The 21,718-nt window shown below is 45.1% G+C and overlaps 1 protein-coding gene and 1 long non-coding RNA gene across 5 annotated transcripts; one reads left to right on the forward strand and one right to left on the reverse strand.

Moving 5' to 3' along the window:
- Nucleotides 1-26: 26 nt before the first annotated feature.
- Nucleotides 27-21,490, reverse strand: BEST1 (bestrophin 1). 4 transcript variants are annotated; one of them, XM_081212202.1, is made up of 10 exons: nt 21,271-21,490; nt 15,942-16,101; nt 14,788-14,882; nt 13,618-13,851; nt 12,038-12,192; nt 10,700-10,777; nt 7,955-8,107; nt 6,881-6,961; nt 5,933-6,084; nt 27-4,369 (listed from the first exon to the last, which is right to left on the reverse strand). In XM_081212202.1, the coding sequence occupies exons 2-10, from the start codon at nt 16,091-16,093 to the stop codon at nt 3,160-3,162; spliced, it is 2,310 nt and encodes a 769-aa protein (XP_081068328.1). In that variant the 5' UTR covers nt 16,094-16,101; nt 21,271-21,490; the 3' UTR covers nt 27-3,159. The 4 variants fall into 4 exon arrangements, with proteins under 4 accessions (XP_081068328.1, XP_081068329.1, XP_081068327.1 ...); XM_081212203.1 differs by having other exon boundaries at nt 15,942-16,104; XM_081212201.1 differs by lacking the exon at nt 21,271-21,490 and adding an exon at nt 16,249-16,819 and having other exon boundaries at nt 15,942-16,104.
- LOC308597165 lies at nt 15,966-19,697 on the forward strand. Its single transcript, XR_014012859.1, has 3 exons — nt 15,966-16,072; nt 17,795-18,018; nt 18,357-19,697. It is a non-coding gene; the product is annotated as an uncharacterized lncRNA (long non-coding RNA).
- Nucleotides 21,491-21,718: the final 228 nt, after the last annotated feature.

Genomic DNA, 21,718 nt, shown 5'->3' on the forward strand with positions numbered 1-21,718 from the left:
AATACCACCCAGTTCTCGCCCCCAAGCTCCACCACAAGGCCTTCACATTTATCCCACTGGCCTTTTAAGTGAGGCAGGGGGGCTTAAACTTCTAAAAATCGCTCCATTGCCCACACTGGGACTTGTACAACCCTGCAATCCTATATGCTCTCATAAAATTGTAAAGTTTGAAAACCCCAAGGGTCATCTAGCCCAACCTCCTGGGATACAAAAATATGTGAAGAGTATGCTCCATTTAACTCAGTGGTACTTCTGAGTAGACATGCTGTGCATGTTTTCAGACTTCTTGAACGTTCTGTTCTCTGCTGGACTCTCATCCTGTGTCTTCCATAGAAAAGCACTTAACTGTGACCTCTACATCAGAGAAATTAAATTATACATGTAGCTTAAATCTTTCAAAGTCATGCCATTGTGGAAATGAGCTACGTTTTCATAAGGGCAGGGTCAGTTTTAACAAGTGGGATGTTTGTTTGTTTTTAAAGTTCATGGAGGAGTGTTGAACTATGAACCTGGCGACATGTCTGGGTAAATTATTTTCTAAAAATTGATTCTTCAGTGAGGCTTGGCAAGTTAATCACTACATGAAATGCTACTCTGCCACCTTATAATGAAGATGGTTGGGAATGCTAAGGAAGGGTGGGATAAGACCCCACTGTGGATATTGTTAGTATGGTATTTCTGGGCCTTCGCCCTCAAAATAAGCATATGCATACATACATGAATGTCTCTGGTACAAAATTGCCACACAACTCCCAATTGTATGTGAGCTACTGCTGCCAGCCGTTTTCAAGCCCATTCCTTTTCCAGTAAGTTCAGTGAAGGATGTGAACTCATGCTTTAGGAACTATAAACTGTTTAAAGCACTCCAATAAACTATATAGAGATACACAAGATCTGCTCTAGCCACTGTCCTAAGATCCTTTGAAATCATGTCACAGCTAATGAATTAGTTTGGATCTTAACTTTCTCTTTGGAGCAGTTCTGGATAAAGGATTGATAGCTGCCATAAAATGTACCTTTCCACAATGAATTTTTGAAACAATGGTTCATTCCAGAGTAATTTTCCCGTTTGTTTCATGAGGGGCAGCTCTGAGTTGTTAAATTCTAGACTCATGTCAAAGGTTAAGAATGATGCAGGTGTAGTTAAGCATATCTGGAGGGAAACGGTTAACAACCATTGGATTTGTGCTAGTTATGGGGGAAGTTTGAGGAACTTGATTCATGTCCACGACAGAACCTTGCTTGGGATTTTCTGTCTTAATCTTGTGTCCTCAGTACAATATTTGGGAGAGGTTCCTATCCAAAAGGTTTAGAAACTTGGTTTTTTCCTCTTTCCTTTAATGATAGCTGATGTCAGGTTATGTTGAAATCTTTCTTGTGTGGAATATAGGCAGCCTTGCTTATACCTAAAGCATGCCTGAAGCCTCTCCACCCTTAATGGAAAGAAATTACACTCTTTGAAGTCTGTTGCTTTACTAATAACTGCTTTACAGTTGGTATGTTTCTGACCCATCTTAATCCCTCCTGTAAACTGGAAAAAAGGTTAATCTTCCTCAGAGAACAGATTAAATCAGGGATGAGGAACCTGGGGCCCTCCAGATGTTGGGCTGCAGTCATGTCTGACCACTGGCCATCTTGGCTGTGACTCATACAAGCAGTCGGTACAGCGCGAGACTCTTAATCTGGAAAACCACAGTTTCCCTATCTGTGGATTAGATTGTGTGTCTACGAGAGGATGAAAGACTGCTGGGAGAAGTGCAGAAAGAAACCCCATGGTGCACCTGTAAGTAACTAAACAGGATGCCTTCATCTGCCCCAGCTGCAACAAAACATGTCCCTTCCATTATCAGTCTCTGCAACCACAGCAGGTGATGCAACTCCAACCGTTTGACTTCACCCTCGAAGGCGCACTCTCCTACTGTCTACCAAGACAGACGGATGCCAAAACCAATGGATTAGATCCAATGAAGGGATTTCTTCCTTTGAACTTTCAGTAATGGCCCCAAATGGGTTTCCTGTGTTTTGTGGTGCGCTAGGCCACAACAGCAGAGCAGTAGCAGAAAATAAAAAGTGGAGGTGGTTCTCATTTGATACCCTGAGAAGTGGAGGTGTTTTTCAAGGTTTCCAGTTTAGTGAGCATGAGATTCTGCAAATGCTGACACCCAAAATTGTAAGTGATTCTCTTCCTGCCCCCGTGAATGTTGCTACAGCAATTGCTATATCCTGACAGGAGCCGTTTGTTGGGCCTGTAAATGGCTCAAGATCCTGTGTTAAAACATAGCCAGATCAAAACATCCAACTCTCTGTAATTTAACAGGGGCATTGTCTAGCTGTGCTTTCTGTTCGTGCTATTTAAAGCTACAAGGAACCGAAACTTTTTCTTCAGTTGACTTGTCACCTGCTTTTTAGAAATAGATTGTAGGCAAATAAAAGCTGTGATGCTGTCTATTGCTAATGTGTGTTTAGTAAAGGGATATAGCGCAAAAGACAGTGCCTGGTATATAGTGTAATCAAGCTATGGCCACTCAGCGAAACTGCTTCTTCATTATCTGTCCTACAGTTGACTTAGGCAGCCAGCAAAAAACTCTTAATGGTTATCAAGCAAGTAGTTTTTAACCACAGCCTTAATCTTTCTATCCATAAGTGCTGTTGTGTGTGCGCTCCCCAAATTTTTGAGACCTGACACCTTTTTTTCCTGCAGTGTTAGAAGTGGAAGCAAACTTCACTCTCATTCTCAAAAAGATTATATCAGTCTATATTGTCTCAGAACATTGGGCGGGCCTCTTCCTTGCAATGGTGGGACTGACCAATTAGTACTGCTGTCTGATGCTTGCTGATCCTCCGCTCAAGGATGGGATTGTGCTTTGGGAGCAACTGGGATATTTCTGGGACTCCCACACTCTCCTTGGCTTGCTGGAATGAGAACTGGTTTCATAATCGTGTGGTGCTCAAGTGCCCTGAATGACTCTTAACCAGCATGTAAGCAAAAGCCTATGCATTATCTATGGTGTGATCTGTTCAACCCAATGTTTTTGCCTTCTCAGCTGTTCTGTAGCTCATTGTATGTGATTCCAGTGTCTCTTAAGAGGCTGCGCACCCATGAAGCTTCATTTTTAAAAAATCATGCCATCCTAGTTGAAACGCATCTGTGAGCCCATTTCATTTAGTTATCTCTGCCTCCTTCCCTTCATCAGCTGTGCTCTCGCTGGTTTCCATGATCACTTCCATTAGCCCGACAAAGTCTCCTTCTGCTAGGGAGATGCCCGAGTCATTGGGAGAAGAGCTGGCTGCCTTTCTCTGATCCTTGGTATGATAAGTGTTGGTGACTCCACTTCCTGCATCTCTGGCAGCCCCCAGTGCTGTTGGCGAATCCTGCTCCATGCCTCCAGGAGAAGCCTCCGAGGCAGAGCCAACAGCAGCGCTTGCTTTGCCCAGACGGGATCTCTCAAGCACTGGGGATGTCAAGGGTGTGAAGGGAAAGCAGGTGGGAGGGCCATTGCTGCTAGGGGTCTTGATACCGTAGGAGTGGAGGTAGGTGGGGTAGTCTGGGTTTGGAGTTGCTGAGCGGTCTGGTGTGAACCAGGGCTGCCGGTGGCCTTTCAGACCCTTGACGTTTGCCTGCATCTCAGGATCTGGGGACTCCGCAAAGAAAGGAAACTTGGGACTTGCCGAGCTCGCTGAGGACAGAGGCCCTCCTGGGCTTCCCAAGGGGGCAATCTCCTTCGATCCATTGGTCAAGTTTTTTGCCACCTCTTCAATGGTCACTGCCAAGGAGTCTGAAGCCTGGCCTTTCTCCGTTGGCCAAACAAAAGTTTCTCTAGTTCCCGATCCAAGAGAGTTCTCACTTCTGTCCATGTCACTGGCTCTGCCAGGAGATTGGTTGGTGGAGTTGTCCCTCAAAGAAGCAGAGCAGGCGGCGATGCTGGAGAGAGCAGGCGGCTTCTTGCGGCCTTGACGTCTGGATGGGAAGATCATGGGGATGGAGCTGATGGGCGTCTGTGGGGCGCTGTAGAAGCCAGGCCTCTCGTAGAACGGAGTGGACATGAAGGCGTCAATTTCTCTCAGCTTGCTGGCCGCCTTGTCCCATTGGTCCTGGGAGCTGAAGCTTGCCGGGGAGCAGTCTCCCCTTTGCTGGTTGATACTGGTTGGGCTGCCGGGTTTGCCCACATCTGGGTAGGCGTAATAAGGGGAAGAAGGCACACTGTCATTCCTCCGGCGCATCAGGTTCATTCTGGACGACCTGGGGAAAGTGGGGGACTGGACGTTCAGGAAGCGGCTGATGTGGCCCAGCAATGGGGTGGAGTGGTTTGCTTCCTCGTTCTCTTTAATCTGTTCCAGGGGTTGGAATTCCATCTCTTCTTTCTGCATGCTGGAGAAGGGAAACAGGCAGTTGCACACAATGACTGGAGAGATTAGAACATGTAGGGTGGCTCTAAACTCCTATGTTGGGTGCACTCTGAACAGGGGCATCTCCATGTTCTGGAGAGCCCTTGGAGAGAAAACATCCTCAGTGCCCCTTTAAAACCTCTCTCCAACTTACGTCAGGGGTCCCACTTCCAGCGCCTGTTGCTGCTGCTTCCCCTGACTATTGCTGTCACCTGTTCAGTGTTCACCAGGCAGAGAAGAACCAATGAGCAAGCAAATGTGGCACAGATTGCTGCTCCTCACTAACATGGCTCCTCACTTGCTCACCCCCTTTGTGGGCCAAAGAGAGAGAGAGAAAGAGAGAGAGAAGAGGTGAGCAAGTGGGCAGCAACAGCAAGGAAGAGGAGAAGGGGTGGGACCAGGGGGCTCTCAACTATTGACGTATGGGACTTGGTAGGTGCTTGACCATGCCAGTCAATGATTCTTGTGCCCAGTAGGAATACTTCTGTGTTTGTTCTAGCATGTCTACTCATGGTTGTTTGTTACTTCCAGGTTTGGCCCAAGACATTTTGCTGCAAAATTCCTCCTCATCAAGGGGTGCAATATCCAAGGCTGATCAAGTTAGTTTGGCACCTGAGGCAAAAAAAAAATCAAATCCACAAGCAGCTCTCCCCACTCCTTGGCAGTAAAAAAAATCAATATTAAATCACTAACAATTTGCTGCCTTCTTATGATATCTAAAATCAGCTGCCTGGGGTGGCTGCCTCACTCTGCCCAATGATAGGGCCGGCTCTATGTGTACTTGCAAAACAAAAGTATGAAAATCCTGCACCAGGATAAGCTGACCTATGAGACAAGTTGCTCAGACATGACATATAGCACAGTCCTATTTATTCAAACACCTCAGAGGAGGAAGATGTTCATAAACAGCTTATTTGGCAGTCTGCACCTTGATTACTTTGGCCAGTGGTATTCACTTGATTACCTGCAGGCCACAAGGTGAGGTGTGGCAGAGCTAAAGAGGTGAGTCTTGGCAACATATCACAAAGAATTTGGCTATTTGTGGTTTGGGTGACTGAGGTTCTGCTGGGAGCCATAGCAACAGCAAAAACAAGTTCCACAGCACCTCAAAACAGCCAAATGACACGTTCTGGTAGATGCTGATGTAAAAAGAGTGGTGTGAGCATTGGAGGAATATCAAATTATATTCTAACTGCAAACTCATTCTCCTTACATAGCCCAAATGGCATCATCCATGCACAAGAGCAGGCTTGCGGAAGTACAAAATGTTTTAAGGTTTTTTTTAATATGTTCTGTTGAACACTGTCCTCTTCTTGTTTATTACTTTGTGTGCAGGAAGAGGGCATGGCTGGCTGGAACCCTGAACAGGAGCACTCCCCACTGCAACATGTTATTTTATCTCCTCCTTCGGTTTTCTGCTAGTAATTCTCAAAACTCTTGTGGAACTATAATGACAAACGTGTGTATAATGTCATGAGCTTCCATAGGCAAACGCCTACTTCATCTCCTGTGTCGGGAAAGGGTTGCTTTAGGTAGCTTCACTTGCCTGATGTCAAAGGTCGAGCCCAGGAAAGATGTCCGCTTATAATCCGCAGTTGCTGCTGTGTAGGGTGGCTGTGGGTCTGGTTCGTTCCAATATGGGTCCTTCTGCAGCGTGGGCAGGTCCTGGTGCATTTCATCCACTGCCATAAGGGAGACCTACGTAGACAAGACATACATGTCAGGCACAATGGGGTCAAAACTCAATGGCACTGTGAATGTGTTTGCTCTTATTCTTCCATTTCTGAGAAAACATCCATTTCTAATAATTTGGGGGCGGTTGCAATTTAAGGATGGCTGAGGCGATGACTGTGTTCAGTTGAGAGTGCTGGAGAGCTTATGATAATAGAGCAGCTCACTAAGATAACTATGTTATTGTGGCTTGCTGGAGTCTTGATAACCCTCTCCTTTTTTGAGTGGGCGAGTCCCAGGCAGACAAAAAAAAAAAAGCTGGAGGTTTATGGCGTCTGTAGTAGGCTCAGCTCATGGCTGAGTGGGGCTATGCTCAGCTTGGTGGACCACAAGTTGTGCAAGCCTGCCTAGGAGGAGAGGTTGATTATGAGGTGCCTTTGATGTACAGGAAGCAGCATGAGATCATGAGTAGCAGGCAAATGATCAAAGTGCAGTAAAGAGTGAAAGCTCAAGGAGGGGCGAGTATGGGAAGCCTCCTTCCAAATTTTGATACAGAAACATCTTGAAATGTCATACGTTAAGTTAGAAGCACACTAGGCCTTGTGATAACAAAGCCACACACCAAGAAAGTCATGCTTGGCTCAGAGACCTGCTAAGGCTATATGAAGCTTTTTCTCAGAGCCATGATTTCATCTTACTGAATGCTGGGTGTGTAATGAATCGCTGAGAAGGAATGTTGAGCCTCAAAGAGGAAAGAGCTGCCCTGTGGGAAGCATAAAAAAGGCCTTCTCTGAGTTCTGTAATAGCCAGGCCTCAAACTCACCTGGAGATTCCTATCAATGAGCCAGTTGGTTTCAAAGTCGTCATCATCCTCCCCAAATGGATTAATGAGCTGTTCAGCTACCTGTGAAATGTGTGCAATGAAAGCATTGCTGATCAGCACTGGACATGAAATTTCATCCATCAGTTGTTTCGGATGTCTTGTGAAGACATAGGTTGGTAGTTAACGAAGCTTTACTCAGAGTACACCCACGGAAGTTAATGGACATGACTAAGTCAAGTAAAACTTAGTTGAATACCACCCATACCTGTTAGCCTAGGCTTTCCTTGACTCAGAAGGTTGGTCGGTTTTTGCTGAAATCCTGTTTATGTTTTCATAATGCTGTTTTACTGGTTTTTATGTTGTATTTTTAGCTTTACGATAATGTTTCATTGCTTTTGTTTTGTACTCTTACATACTGGTTAGAGATGGTTACATATTATGCGGTTTAGAAATGCTTTTAAATTAAATGAAAATAGCTCCTTAGTTGTGGAACTAAGGATGGTCCAGACTGCTTTTAAAAATGGGCTTCACTATTGTATTTAAGACAATTTTATCTTGTCCAGTCAGCAGGATTAAAAGGCAAGGTTAACAGACCAAAAGGATCTGGCACTTTGTAAAAAAAAAAGACAAAAAGAAAGTGAGATGTTGATGTATTTGCTTGTTATGCACTGCCATACCAATACAATTTGCATTTGAAGAAGACCTTGCCAGCTCCAGCAGCTTAATAATATATTTTTTAAGCTAGCTCACTAGAAAGAAAACCTCTTGATGGGATGGCCTGCAGAGGTAAGAGTGGTGGCTGGAACAGAAGGCACAGCACCTCGCACTTGCATGCTCCTTTGGTCCTTTAAATCTCCCACCATCTTCCAGTTACCCATGGATGGGCAGACCTATGTTTGAAGATCTAGGTCTGCCGCCATCACGTAGACTTTGGGCCACTCTATAAATCCTGGATTTACCTCTGTCTAAAGTGGCTTCAGGGTGTGTTTTGGCTACCCAAAAAAGAACTTCGGAAGTTCTATCCTGATGGGCAGAAGTTTCTGGGGGAATCCACGCCCTCTCCTTTGAACTGACCTTTAGCCAGCCAGCATAGAAGAAAAACTGCAGGAAGGTGAAGATGGGCACAAAGAGATCCATCTCATGGCCAGGATATGCCTTTGCCGGGTCCAGGAACTGTCGACCAATTAAACAAGCCAGGAAAAAGCTGTAAACCGCCACTGTGACCACCTTGGAGAAAGAGACAGTGTGTGTTAGGGCCTTTTAAGACGCCGTGGCTTGTTGGGGTAGGGGGTTGCACAGCCATTACTGAGCTATGGTTCACAAAAGGAAGTGCTTCTGCAGGGGTAGTATCATTATGACCTAGACTAAGTCATTATCCCAAGAAAGCAAGCTTCTCGCCCTCAAGAAGTACAACTGTGTTCTGTCTCTTTTGCTGTGGTTTCACTGATGCCACATGTAGCCATGGGGTCTGAAATGCCTATGAGACTGCTGCAAGACACATCATCTGCCCCTCACCCACCTGCCTACCACATGGGTAAGCACCACTGTTCTAAACCCCTTCCATTGGTTCTTTTCATTCCTTTTTTTCTATCTTCCAGAAACTTCAGACACATCTTCCAGTACTTGAGTGAATCCCTGGTACAGTTTCAATACAAAAAAACAACAAACCATGTTATCTTCTTGCAGCAAGTTCAGGCCCATTTGCTTCCACACTGGGAAGATCTATGGGGATTTTTAAAATGTGGCTAGTATTAGAAAAGCCCTAGGTGAAAGCATGGTTATATTTCCATGAAAAAGGACCTTTGTCTGGAAAGCCCCAAAGATTTTGAAGAACTCAGTTATTGTCTCACTTCCTCATCCCTTTTGCCTCAAAAGAACTACTCTGGCTCTAAATTCTCTACTAATTCTTTAGCTTTTTTGAGTTTTACAATTCACTATTTGATCTTTCCAATATACAGGACCGCTAAAGGCACCATGGTTAATATCCCATATCATTTCTACATCATTTGCAATCCAAAATCTGGCTCAGAATGCCACCTGTCATTATTTAAGTCCCTATGGCTATGCAGAAAACAAATTCATGGAAACAGACTGTGCATGTACAGCCTTGATCTGCCTTGATCTGCCTTTCATCCTGGCTTGCAGGGTTCGATATATACCTTCCATTAACCTGAAATCCTTTTTCTCGGCACAACAGAGTCTGGCAGAGTGCACTATTTAAGCAACAGGGTTGCATAAGACATGCGAGGAAGCTGGCACCATAACGTCTACCCCGAGGCTGCAGTTTGGGCGGTGGTGAGCAGTTAACATGCCTGGTGTCTAATGTAGATAACAGCCTTCCTTTCGCACAGAGGGTAGTAACAGCATGCCAAGAGCTGTGAAGCTGTGTTTGTAGGGCTCAGGCAAAAACATGATTCAGTGGATGGGAGTGAGCTAGTAGGGCAAGTTTTGATATGCTCAAGGAGAAAAAGAACATGTACGCAGAGAAAATAAGGACCCAAACTCATTAGCCATGAAAATTCCCTGTCATTGTATGGGGAGTTATTATGTGCTATGTGTTTGACTGCAACCGCATAAGACATTGTGACTTGAGCATACAATGTCTGGCACACTAGAGTTGTGTGTATGGGATTCATAACAAAGGTTACATGAGAAGGTGATGCAAGGAATGGGTGTGAAGGCTACAGAAGATCATGAATGCAGTATGCATATCTGTGGTTGTGGTGGGGAAAGCTAACAATTTTATTTATTTCTTAAATTTGTATACCAGCCCTCATCTGTAGATTCTAGGGCGGTTCACAACATAAAGAATACAAGATAAAAACACAAAACACACAATAAAAATGAGAGCAAAGGAAACAACCACAAACCAATAACCTCCCCTCCCACTTGGAGATTCAAGTGGAAGGGGTTTAAGGGCAGGTACTTATTTGTACATGAGGACTTTGGATGTATTCTGAGGCTAATAATAGAAGAGCCCGGTTGGGTCAGACCAAAGGCTGATCTAGCCCAGCGCTGCATTTCCCACAGTGGTGAACCAGATGCCTATGCTCACAAGCAGGGCAGGTGGAAACAGCCTTCTACTGCAGCCACTGCCAAGTGACTGGTATTCTGAAGCATGCTGTCTCTGCTTCTGGAAGTAGCAACAGCCACCATGACCAGCAGCAGCCACTGACAGCCTTATCCTACATGAATTTTTCATATCCCACTTTACGTCAGTGGCCTTCACCACATCTGGTGGGAGCAAATTCCATAGTGCACTGTGTGAAGAAATATATCTGAAACTCCAATCATCTAGCTTTTTCGCATAACCCCAGATATTCTAATATTAGGAGAAAAAAGTGGGGGGCCCCCACTCTATTCATGTCCCCTCTCCCACTGGCGGAGGAAGAGGAGTATGGGGGGAGCGCACCACCCCTGGCAGTGCGATCCCAGTGGGGTGCCATCACGGCTGCCATGCCCCCGCAGGCAGAGTGCCACACCTCCAGGACATGTGCCACACCCCTGCGGGCGGCGCGCCACACCCTGGGGACGCACACCAGCCCTGCCCCCACCTGCTCTCCACCCCGCCCCCATGCCGGAGCATGAAGCTCCATCACTGCCCTCTCCTCAACTCACCCCTTTTTTTCTAAACTAAAAAGCCCCAAATGTTGTTACGCTTCCTTGTACAGGACTTGCTCCAGCTTGCTTTGCATTTTGATAGCAAGTTTGATTATTTTAAATCCCATTGAAATAAATGAGTGTTAAGTGAGCTAGCTTGATTTTAAGTGGGACCAAGACTCATTTAATTTTGTCTGGAGAATATATACCAGTTCTCACCTGTGTGTAGACCAATGGAATGCTGATCCAATCATACCCATAGAGTCTCCCACACTGACTGCGCAAAGTGTTCATTTCCTGTTGGAGGGAAGGACAAGTACTGATAAAAGTACAGATGATCCACCAGAGAGGTCCCCTCCCCATTTTTCCTTTATTATTTGTTTCTTTGCAAATATTTGTATACTGCCAAACATTTAAAACATATTGAGGCGGTGAACAACATAAAATGATAAATAAAATCAAATTACAAATAATGCATCAATGAATCAGATTAATAACTCAGCTTAACTGGATTGCCTCTCATGGAAAGCCTGGATGAACAAATGCGTTTTAAGGAGATGCTTAAATGCTAGTACTATATGCACCTGTCTGATGATTACTGGGAGCACATTCCAGAGGGCAGATGCCGCAACACGAAAAGTCCTGTTTTTGTAGACATAAGAGGAAACTTGGGAGAATGCAAAAATATTAAGAGTGTCTCTCTCACAATGTCCTCATCAAATTGCCATCCCACTGTATTTTCCCATTTAATCAGGATTTATTGGGAAACCCATTAAGTTAAAAATAAATAAATCCAGAACTGGTAAATCCAGATTAAATGGGGAGGCTGGGATGGTGTTTTAATGAGGATGAAATTGTGTGGACACTGTGAAAAACTTGCGTTCATGAGCAGCACTGAGTCACAATCGGCTGCTGTGTGGAAGCACCCAGGGAAGCAGTTCTCCCTCCTTTTCTCATCCTTCCGCTCTTTGCGAGGGGTTCCTCCTTGTGGTCCTTGAAGCACAGCACGGACTCACAGGACCCTGCTTGATCTTTTCCATTGACTTGCCTTCTCTGAGCCCAAAGTGAGCACTGCCAATTGCAATATTATTATTATTATTTTGTCAGTAGGGACACAGAAGGTTTTGGGTCCGCAGCTCCCTGCATACCACTGTCCTGTCTGGTCTTAAGCTGCCTATCATCATATCCCATCCTTGATGGCCTGCAGCAATTACAGTGGTACCTCGGGTTACATACACTTCAGGTTACATACGCTTCAGGTTACAGACTCCACTAACCCAAAAATAGTGCTTCAGGTTAAGAACTTTGCTTCAGGGTGAGAACAGAAATCGTGCTCCGGCGGCGCAGCAGCAGCAGCAGGAGACCCCATTAGCTAAAGTGGTGCTTCAGGTTAAGAACAGTTTCAGGTTAAGTACGGACCTCCGGAACGAATTAAGTACTTAACCCGAGGTACCACTGTATTCTGCCTCTGCTCCTTCCTGGAGAGAAACCTGATGTTCTCTGTTCAGGAAACTACAGCATGGTTGGCTGACACCCACTTGCATATCATGAACTCACATTCAAGATGCCTTGCAGGAGCACACTGTCACGGATCCTTCCATCATTACGTGCCTTCACTGCCAGGTTCGAGAACCACACGCAGGGGATCCAGAACTTGTTATGGGGTGAGTTTAAACTGTCAAACTTCTTGTGTTCTTCTGGAGTCATCAGGCCTATGCAGACAAGAAGATGGAGGAGTGAAGGAGGACAGTTTACACAAATCCCATCACGCAGGTTGTATTTTGGAGAGGAAATAAACCTGTTGATCTCAAAAACAATTTTTGGGACCTCAAAATATTGAAGCGCCTTAAAACTAATCAGCAAAAATTAATAACACAATAAGGTAAAGGTAAAGGGACCCCTGACCATTAGGTCCAGTCGTGGCCGACTCTGGGGTTGCGGCACTCATTTCGCTTTATTGGCCGAGGGAGCCGGCGTACAGCTTCCAGGTCATGTGGCCAGCATGACTAAGCCGCTTCTGGTGAACCAGAGAAGCGCACGGAAACGCCGTTTACCTTCCCGCCAGAGCAGTACCTATTTATCTGCTTGCACTTTGACGTGCTTTCGAACTGCTTGGTGGGCAGGAGCAGGGACCGAGCAATGGGAGCTCACCCCGTCACGGGGATTCGAACCGCCAACCTTCTGATCAGCAAGTCCTAGGCTCTGTGGTTTAACCCACAGCGCCACCCGCATCCCTAATAACACAATAGACAGCACAAATTCAAATATATATTTGTAAATAAACACAGATATTACCATATGGGCCCAAATATAAGACGTACCCGAATATAAGCCGCACCTTTAAAATTCAAGGGGAAAAAGGAAAAAAAGACAATATTGTACTCGAATATGTCACTCCCTTAAAATTCCACAGGCACTCACACCTGTTCCATTTTACCGTATGTCTGTTTCAGCAGCGATATCGTAAAACCCAATTTTTGTAAGGTCACAAATTTAAGCTGCAGTTTAACTTTTCATGGTCAGAATTTGGGGGGAAAATGTGGCATATATTTGGGCCAATACCGTACAAAACACCAAAAGCTTCCAATGACCACCTTCCAAAGGAAACCAAACTTGGATATGTACTGTACCCCTAGAACTGCTAACCACTTGGAGATGTGGGAAGAGCTTAACGGTAGCTTCAGAATGGGTCCCATAACAATTATAACTTGCCCAGTTGTTCTGAACCCTTAGATTTGATAGGCTGAAGGCATCAAAGACTGAGGGCCAGTGTAGCGTGGGAGATTAAATCTCAGGCTAGAAAAGGGGAGACCCAAGTTCAAATCAATGCTCAGTCCTAAAGCTCACTGAGTCATCATGGGCCAGTCACTATCTCTCAATCCAACCTACCTCACATGACTGTTGTAGGAATAAAAAGCAACAGAGATAACCCTGTACGCTGCCTATTAGTTTCCTTGGAGGAAAAAAAAAGCAGGATATAAATGTAATTAACAAGCAAGATTGCCTCCCTCCCTCCTCTAACCAACTCTTGGCATCTCAAAAAGGGTCCCCCTGGATGTCTTCATTTGTGGCCCGGAGGATGGGAATCACTTTAAGCACATTTTGTCTTAGTTGGTCATCACTGCGATGGGTAGTACCTGCTGTCACAATATGTTCGATGCTGGGAAATCGCTTGAAGACAGCAGTGCTGACCGAGCGCAAGATCAGCACACCCAGCAGATTGATGTAGCGCATGAGCGTGCGCCGAAGGAGGCGGCCGTACTCGTCCTTCCCATCCACGCTACTTGAGACCAGGTTCATAATGCGGTCAGGCCATGGGATGCTCTCGTACTGTCCCCACCATCGAGACACCACTAGGGTGACATAAAAGCCTAGAGTGAAAACAAAGAGATGGTTAGTGAGGATGATAGGAACGAAAAGGAAAGGGCTGCAGGAACAGATCCAATTTGAGCAAAATTGGGACACACACACAAGCTCTGAGCCACAAACCTTTTCCATTTTGAGCTTTCACAAGACATCACTTGTGCATGTTCAATTTTTTGTCTCACAAAACTGAAGAAAGCTGAAAATTTTTGGAATCCAAATTATGTTTGCTTGACTCTGGGTGGCCTCATTATATGCTCAGCACCCTGGCTGTAGTGCCTGAGCTTGAGAGATCTTTGCCTGCAGTATATGCAGTTGATCCTGTGAGAAAGATCCCTCAGCCCTGCTCTTCTCTCATTTAGCAATACCCTGTCAGAATGGGCACTACCACACTGTTCCTCATAGTCTTATGAGCCCAGAGTAGGGAGAATGCTTTGTCAAAGCCTGACATGAAACTGTCAGTAAGAATGGTACTCTTGGCAGAGAGCCATCTTGCCTCTCAGAGAAGATATATTTATGCGAACTTCTGTCTGGTGTTTCTTAAGGGGTGTGAGAAATTCTCCAGCAGCCTTCAGATTTCATGCCAGGCAGGAACAGCTGTCATAGCCTAATTATGTCCTCCTTTGTGAAGAAGTACTTTATTTTGTGTGTTCCAAATTTTCCAACATTCAGCTTCGAAAGGATGTTATAAGAGAGGGAGAAAAATATTTCCCTATTGTTATAATTGAGAAACAACAGAGTCTGTGATTCTCAGCTCAAGTGCTTTGCTACTGATCATTCTAGGTACAGATAGAGAGCTATTAGGGGTGGGTGGGGCGCCATTTTGGATTTTCTGCCTCAAGCACCAAAATGTTTTTGCTGGCCCTGGCTATACATGTTACAAATAAGCAAATAAATAATGTAAGGGTTTCACACCATTCTTTCCCCATTTTTACATGCCTTACCTAGTACAAAGGACACCGGGATCAGTTCGGCATAGCTATTGCAGTACATAGCCAACTTCTCAAACATCAGCCTTTGGCTCTCATTCAGAACTAGCCTGTAATGGAAACACAGGGGAATATTTCCAGTTTCAAAACTACAAAGGGGATTTCTCAGTAATGGGTACTGAGAAAAGCAAAAAGGAAGAAAAAGAGCTTCCTGTAGAATCATGGGCTCTTGTTGCTATTTGGACAATACCGTACAACAAATTCACTTTTGTTTTCATTTGTTGTGTGCAGTAAGATGCTGTCTCTCAATGTTGCAATGTAATGCTTTGCTTATATAAGAACCTCATGTTTCTCTGAGCATTCAAAACACTCAAATCTAGGGGAAATATAATCTTTAGAATAATTTTTTCTTTGTGGTTCCGTGTTTCCTCATTGCACAGCTCTGGAACAAGACTGAACACAATCCCCCCACCGTTGGGTCTGTTTTTTTTTTAAGTATTCAGATTTTATAAATAAAAATTTAGGTGCTATGTATCCGCCCCCCTGTGGATCACATGGAAAAACACCCTCCCCGCTGACTTCTGAGGGTGCTGCCTCCTTGGTTGAGTCGGGCAACTGTGCCCGGCCTCAGGCCTCCTCTCTGGAGAGCTGCCTCCTTCCTACAGCTCAACAGACTCCTGTTTGTTGGTTTTGGAGTTTGGGGAGAGGAGGAGGGAAACATTCTTTCCTTAAAAGCACCCACTGCCTTTCCAAAGAATGAGCTCAAAACGAAGGCCAAAATCTACTGTGGTTTGTTTTTTTTTACAATTAGTTTGCTGTGGTTCATATTAAGCTGTGTTGTTTTTCTGTCTTAAGTGGGAGCAGAAAGCGTAGCGGGAAGCATTTTTGACGGGGCACCCACTATCCCCTTTCTTACCCTCTGGAGTTATTCCTGGATGGAATGCAGATTAAAAGGAGGAGGAGGAGGCAGACCCTGAAGTACAGGCTCCTCCTTCCCTGTCTCTCAAAAGGAAGACTGATCGGCTACAAGTGAATGAGATATTGAGCCGTCCTCTACCAATTGTTCCCCTGCAGAGAAGTCTTATGCCAAATCTAAAATGTGCTTGCATGATGCATGCAGAAGGACCCTAAAGAAACCAACCGGGCTTAAAAGAAATGCCGGTGCTCACCTGTAGATGAGGCTGATGCCGAAGTAGAAAGAGATGAAGATTAAGAACTCGCAATAGAGGAGTTTGTAGATGCTCCCTTTCCATCGGAGCAGGAGCTGTGAGAAGGTGCCCAGGCGTGCATCAGCTACACGGTATGTGTATGTCACTGTCATCACAAGGCCTGCTAAGAAACAAACAGCAACATGATGGGGGTTGAGGCCCTTTGCGGGAGAGCGGGTCCTGTAGAAAGACAAAACCAGCTTTGGCAGATTGGAGAATTGGAGAACCTGGATAAAATCAGTGCTTTTTTGTGGGTGAAGGTTCTTACCAGGGCAGGGAACCATCACCTGTTTTTTTGCTGCCCAAGGCAGCCATTTTGTTCTGACACCCACAGCACTTTTATTGAGAGGAATACTGGCACCTCATTTTTTACACACCCACACCCACTGAAGCAAGCAAGCACTGGGCAAAATTGTATGCAATTTCATTGTGTTTGTGTGAGAGAGGGGGAAGGTAACCTTGCAGTAACCCAGAGCAGAGCTTTTTGAGTGGCTGCCCCTGTTCCGTGCAATACAGTGGTACCTCTGGTTACATACTTACGGTAATTCGTTCTGGAGGTCTGTTCTTAACCTGAAACTGTTCTTAACCTGAAGACCACTTTAGCTAATGGGGCCTCGGCCGCCCCTGCCCAATTTCTGTTCTCATCCTGAAGCAAAGTTCTTAACCCAAGGTAATATTTCTGGGTTAGCGGAGTCTGTAACCTGAAGCGTATGTAACTTGAAGTGTATGTAACCCGAGGTACCACTGTAATAGCTTTCATATCGAGATATGACAGACACCCACTTTTTGGAAACAAAGGAAGACATTTTTGTTCCGACAGGCTTTCCCAGCCGGATAAATGGGCCCTTCTGTTTGGTTTTGGTTTTGTTTGGAATGTATTGGCTTTTTTAGTATTTTTAACTGTTTTTAATGTACACAGTCTTGAGACTATTGTGTAGAAACCTATTAGTAAATCGATGATAATTATTAGAATAATAGCCCCAATGAATCAATCTCAAATTGACAACAAATGCTGATGGAAATATACTGTGAAAACCATATATAGATTGCTATGGCTAGTGGCTAATGCAAATAAAGTTTCTATCTATCTAACCATATATCGATGATCGGATATACAGGTCAGCAGAATAAATGTCCATCATCGTACATGATGAGCTGCTTTTGTTGCATGCTTTTTTCTTGCATGGACATATTTTCCATGTTGGAAGAAGAAGAAGAAGAAGAGTTTGGATTTGATATCCCGCCTTTCACTCCCTTTAAGGAGTCTCAAAGCGGCTAACATTCTCCTTTCCCTTCTTCCCCCACAACAAACACTCTGTGAGGTGAGTGGGGCTGAGAGACTTCAAAGAAGTGTGACTGGCCCAAGGTCACCCAGCAGCTGCATGTGGAGGAGCGGAGACGCGAACCCGGTTCCCCAGATTACGAGACTACCGCTCTTAACCACTACACCACACTGGAAAAAGTATGTTTGATGGGATCTCAGTCCTTGGTGTCACAAACACGATTTGTTCCAGAAAGTAAAGATGTCAGATTATATCGGATACACATATACAAGGCATTTTAAGGCAACCACAGCCAAACACTTTAAGTAGTGTCCCGAGGCTCCCCCAACCATCATGCGCAAATATTGAGGGTGCACAGGGGGCTACAGGGGAGAGGAGAGAAGCAGGAAGGTCCATTGTGCAATTTGGAAAGAAACAGAATGCATCTTCCCATGATGGAGAAGGCTGGGGCCAGATGTCCTCTGTGCCTGCTCTGTCTGCTGCCCAGGTGCTAAGGTGGGCAACTTCAAGACCCCTGCTCTCTCTTCTTAGGATTATTTGTCTTTACATCGGACTTGGATTGGATGGTTCGTTGAATAAAGGATGCCTTGAAACAGAAGACTTTCCTCTCTGATAGTCCTTCAAAGAGAAAACTTTTCCTCCTGAGGCAAGAAGTGAGCAGGAATAAAGAAGCAACACTGGAAAATAAGGAAAAGGCAATTGGGGGACATCTAGAGGAACCGAGAGTTGGAGTATGGGAAAAGAAAAGGCGAGATGTAAGAAAAAGTTTATTCAGTAGTACTAACAACTCGGGTTTGGACTGCTGCCCAGGAGATAGTTTACACATTAAAGAGAGCACCGAAGTTCCCCACAAAGCATCAATAACAACATTTGTTTGGACTGTTGTGTTTGGATAGGGGTGAGCAGGAGGGATGATTGTATAGTATGGTGCAGAAATAAGGTATAGTAAAAGGTGGGAGAGGCTTTCTGCACGTTCTATTCATGTTCCACAGAAATGCACAAACTTATCCTCTAGACGAGTTTGTCCAAGCAGGCAGAAACACAACGAAATGTTTTCTATGGAATATTCCCCCCCCTGACCATGTCCATGTAGGTTTAACAGTATCTTGATGATGTGGATTTCCTGGCTCAGTCATGTCATCGCCTGGAGTTGCTCAATGTGATGGATGAACCTTTCACAAGGTCCCAGTGTTTATATTATTGTGTTCCTAGCCACGTGTTTTCCAGAGGCAGCTTGAAGATTATTCCAATATGTAATGCCAAATACATAACACAGAAATGTTGTATGGTAGCCAGTCTATCTGTAAGAATAGCTCAGCCCCCAAATAAGCATATTGTCTGCTGAATTGTCCATCTCACTGTGCCTCTTTCTCTCTCTCAAACCCTCCCCCCCCCCAAGATGATTATGCACCTGACTGCATTGGTAGCAAGAAAATGCCAGGGCTTATCCACACTTACCTTTCCTCAATGCTTTCCAGGCACGGTCTGTGCCTTAAAACTCCATGTCCAAATGCCTTTTCCCCCATTGCTCCGGAGTTTCTCTGTGTAAACCCACTCTTTATAGTTCAGTTGGAGCAAACAGCAATCTGTGGGAAACCCAAATTGATGTTTGCTCCAACTGAGTCTTAAAGAGCGGGTTCTCGTAGGGAAAGCTCAGCCCCCCCCCAAAAAAAACCCCACACTCAACAAAAAGTGAGTGTAGATAAACCCCCAGTCTAGTCTGGGGCTGCTATTTGGTAATTTTACAGCTAGATACTTTTGTTTTAAAAATTGTCAGCAACGCTGCTGAAGACCTTTTAAAATTGTGTATATTAGAATAACCACATAAACAATGCCCCCTTCACCTCTTTCCTAGATGGGTGGTAAACATGCCAGTCAGATAATGTTCACCAATGCTAATTTCATTTTGTAATCTACAGTCATCTGCATTCTCCCATAACCACATTAGATTCCAGCAGAAATCAAGCATGGCTGTGTCCAGGCAGCTGTCCAGCCTGCTTCTAGCCTCTAGCTCTCACACAACTCTGGCCTTTGTCCTTCACACTAACAGCCAGGTGGGGGTGGGGGCCCCATCCCTTTCCTCTCTGGCACAGAGCCACTTCCTTCGTTACCCTAAGTACCCATACTTAGGTGCCATTACCAAGAAACTTGCCTGGCTATTCCAACAATTGAATCTTCATTGGATCCTGGAATTAGAAGGGATTTAGGCATACAGCTTACCCCACCCCCACCTCACCCTCCAAAACTCACAACACAACAAATCCACAAATGTGGAAAAGATAAAGGAAATGACCACACACACACACACACTTGAACCACTTGAAGATATTCCTTGATTGTGTGTGTTTTGTTATGGCAACTTCCTTTGCTCCTCCACCGCACCCAGGTAGAATTTTTCTCATGCAATTCAAATGCGGAGTGCATTTTTACCAAAGATGGAAAACTCCAAGCCTTGCCTGTGTAAATAATGCCCGTGAATTCTTCAGCAGTATATAGAAAGTCTTGTGCCTTTCCCTTTCCCCCCTAGTCTAGAATACCCCCCTGCCCTGCTATATTGCTTACTGTGGAAGGAAACTGGAAGGTTAACCATGCCAAATCAAATTTCTAGAAGCAGAGGAGAGAATGCACTGATCGCCAAAGAAGAAGAGAAGAAAGTTGTAATGCTTCCTCTTGTGGATTCGGTGGAGCGAAAGAGCATATTCTATATTATATGATGCCAGGGTGCTTTGAATTAGGTGTTGGGTGGGCTCTTCTTCGCTAGAGATATTAAAAAAGAGCCTGGATGGCTGCTTTTCAGAGATGCTATAGCACCAGGTTTTCTGCCTTAGCAGTGGGGTTGGAAAAAATGGTGTTTTAGGTCCCTTACAATACTATGATTCGATATATCCTTGTACTGCACTTGGAATACCTATGGAGAAAAAAAGCACAAATACCTCCTTATTCTCAATCTGAGAATAAGTGAATACATCTTCTGATATCCTACGGTTAGAGGTATCTTCACTGTTTTCCCCAGTCAAACTTTTCCCTGGTACTCACCGGTTAAGGCTCCCTTGGCTCAGGAGCTGGTAGAGTGACAGACACTAAACAGTCCTATAAACTCTATATGTGCAGACAGGCGTACACTATTAAAATAAGGAAGGATCCATATCCAAAGTCACATAACATGGAGGAACTACCTTGTAACACACTTTAAACAGCTTTTGTCCTTACTGTTAGACTGGCTGAGGCTAACATCCTATGTAAACCTACTTGGGAGAGTTAAGTCCCATTGAAGACAGTGGGACCTACAGCAGAGCAAACATGCACAGGCTTGGAAAACACAGCTGATGGTGGCATTTCCTACTATTTTACAGTTCACAGATTCCTCTGCATGGAATGGGACTTGTGAGTATGGTAGTTGTTATTTCAGGTGAATTGTTCTAAAATAAAAAGCTGTGACACCCACCCACACCCACACACCGGGGGGCCTTTATAATGCAAATACTCTGCGGATCTCATAGAACAGTAAATCACTGGATTTTGTGCATTGAGGAAAAAAGAGTTTGCCAATGTGCTTTTTTTCGGGGGGGGGGGGGAGGGGAACAGCTTTCAAGAATTAAGTCATTTTAAACGTGAACATTGGAATGCCCAACGTGAGAATGCCATTTTTTTGCATGTTAAAGTGCATCCTTAGACCCCATGGCCAACTGCAAAGGAGAACAAGACCTAGTTTATGCAAGAGGAAATTGTGGCAAGAGTTGCTTGACCTTCAGGGACAAGGGAGGCTGCGCCTGCTGCACCACCCTCCTCTCCTGTGAAAGATACAAGAACCCCAGGTGGTTCCTCCTTTGCATCTATATACGCAGTATTCTCGTGATGGCTACATGTACGGAACCTCCCTCTGCCCCAATTAAACTAAATAAAGATGCCTTGTTATAAAAAAAGTGGAAACACATGTATCCCTAAGCAAAAAGAAAATCTGTCCCATTCTAGGACAGCACCACAGCAGCCCTCGGGGAGCTACTTACCAAAGCAGGCTCCGGCCCTGCAGCTGGGACTGGAGACGTTTGGCCTCGCATGTGTCCTGGCGAGGTTCTTTGTCGGCACACGCCACACTCCACCTCTTCCCACCTCTGTGGCTTGTGGGTGATTGAACCTGACAGTGACACGGTCCTCTAAGAAGCCTGAAACCCACTTGGGAGTTGCAACCGGTCACTTGATTCCTTAATCCCACCCCCATTACAAAAGGAACTCTGTTGTCTTTTGCTGTGTTCTCTCCTAATCTTCCAAGTAAGCTCTGCGTGTTTAGAGAGAGGCAGGCCGGGGGGGGGGAGCGGGGGGTGGCCCCTCAGCTGCCGCCCGCCCGCTCCTGCTTGCACTCACTCCTGGCACAGCCGTGGCAGCCGCAAGAAGAAAGGCATTTCTCCTGTTAATTCTTTCCTGTTTGGATCTTTTCTGAATGTCACCGTTTTTCAG

Source organism: Podarcis bocagei (genome assembly GCF_964188305.1).
Source record: "Podarcis bocagei genome assembly, chromosome: 1".
NCBI lineage: Eukaryota > Metazoa > Chordata > Lepidosauria > Squamata > Lacertidae > Podarcis > Podarcis bocagei.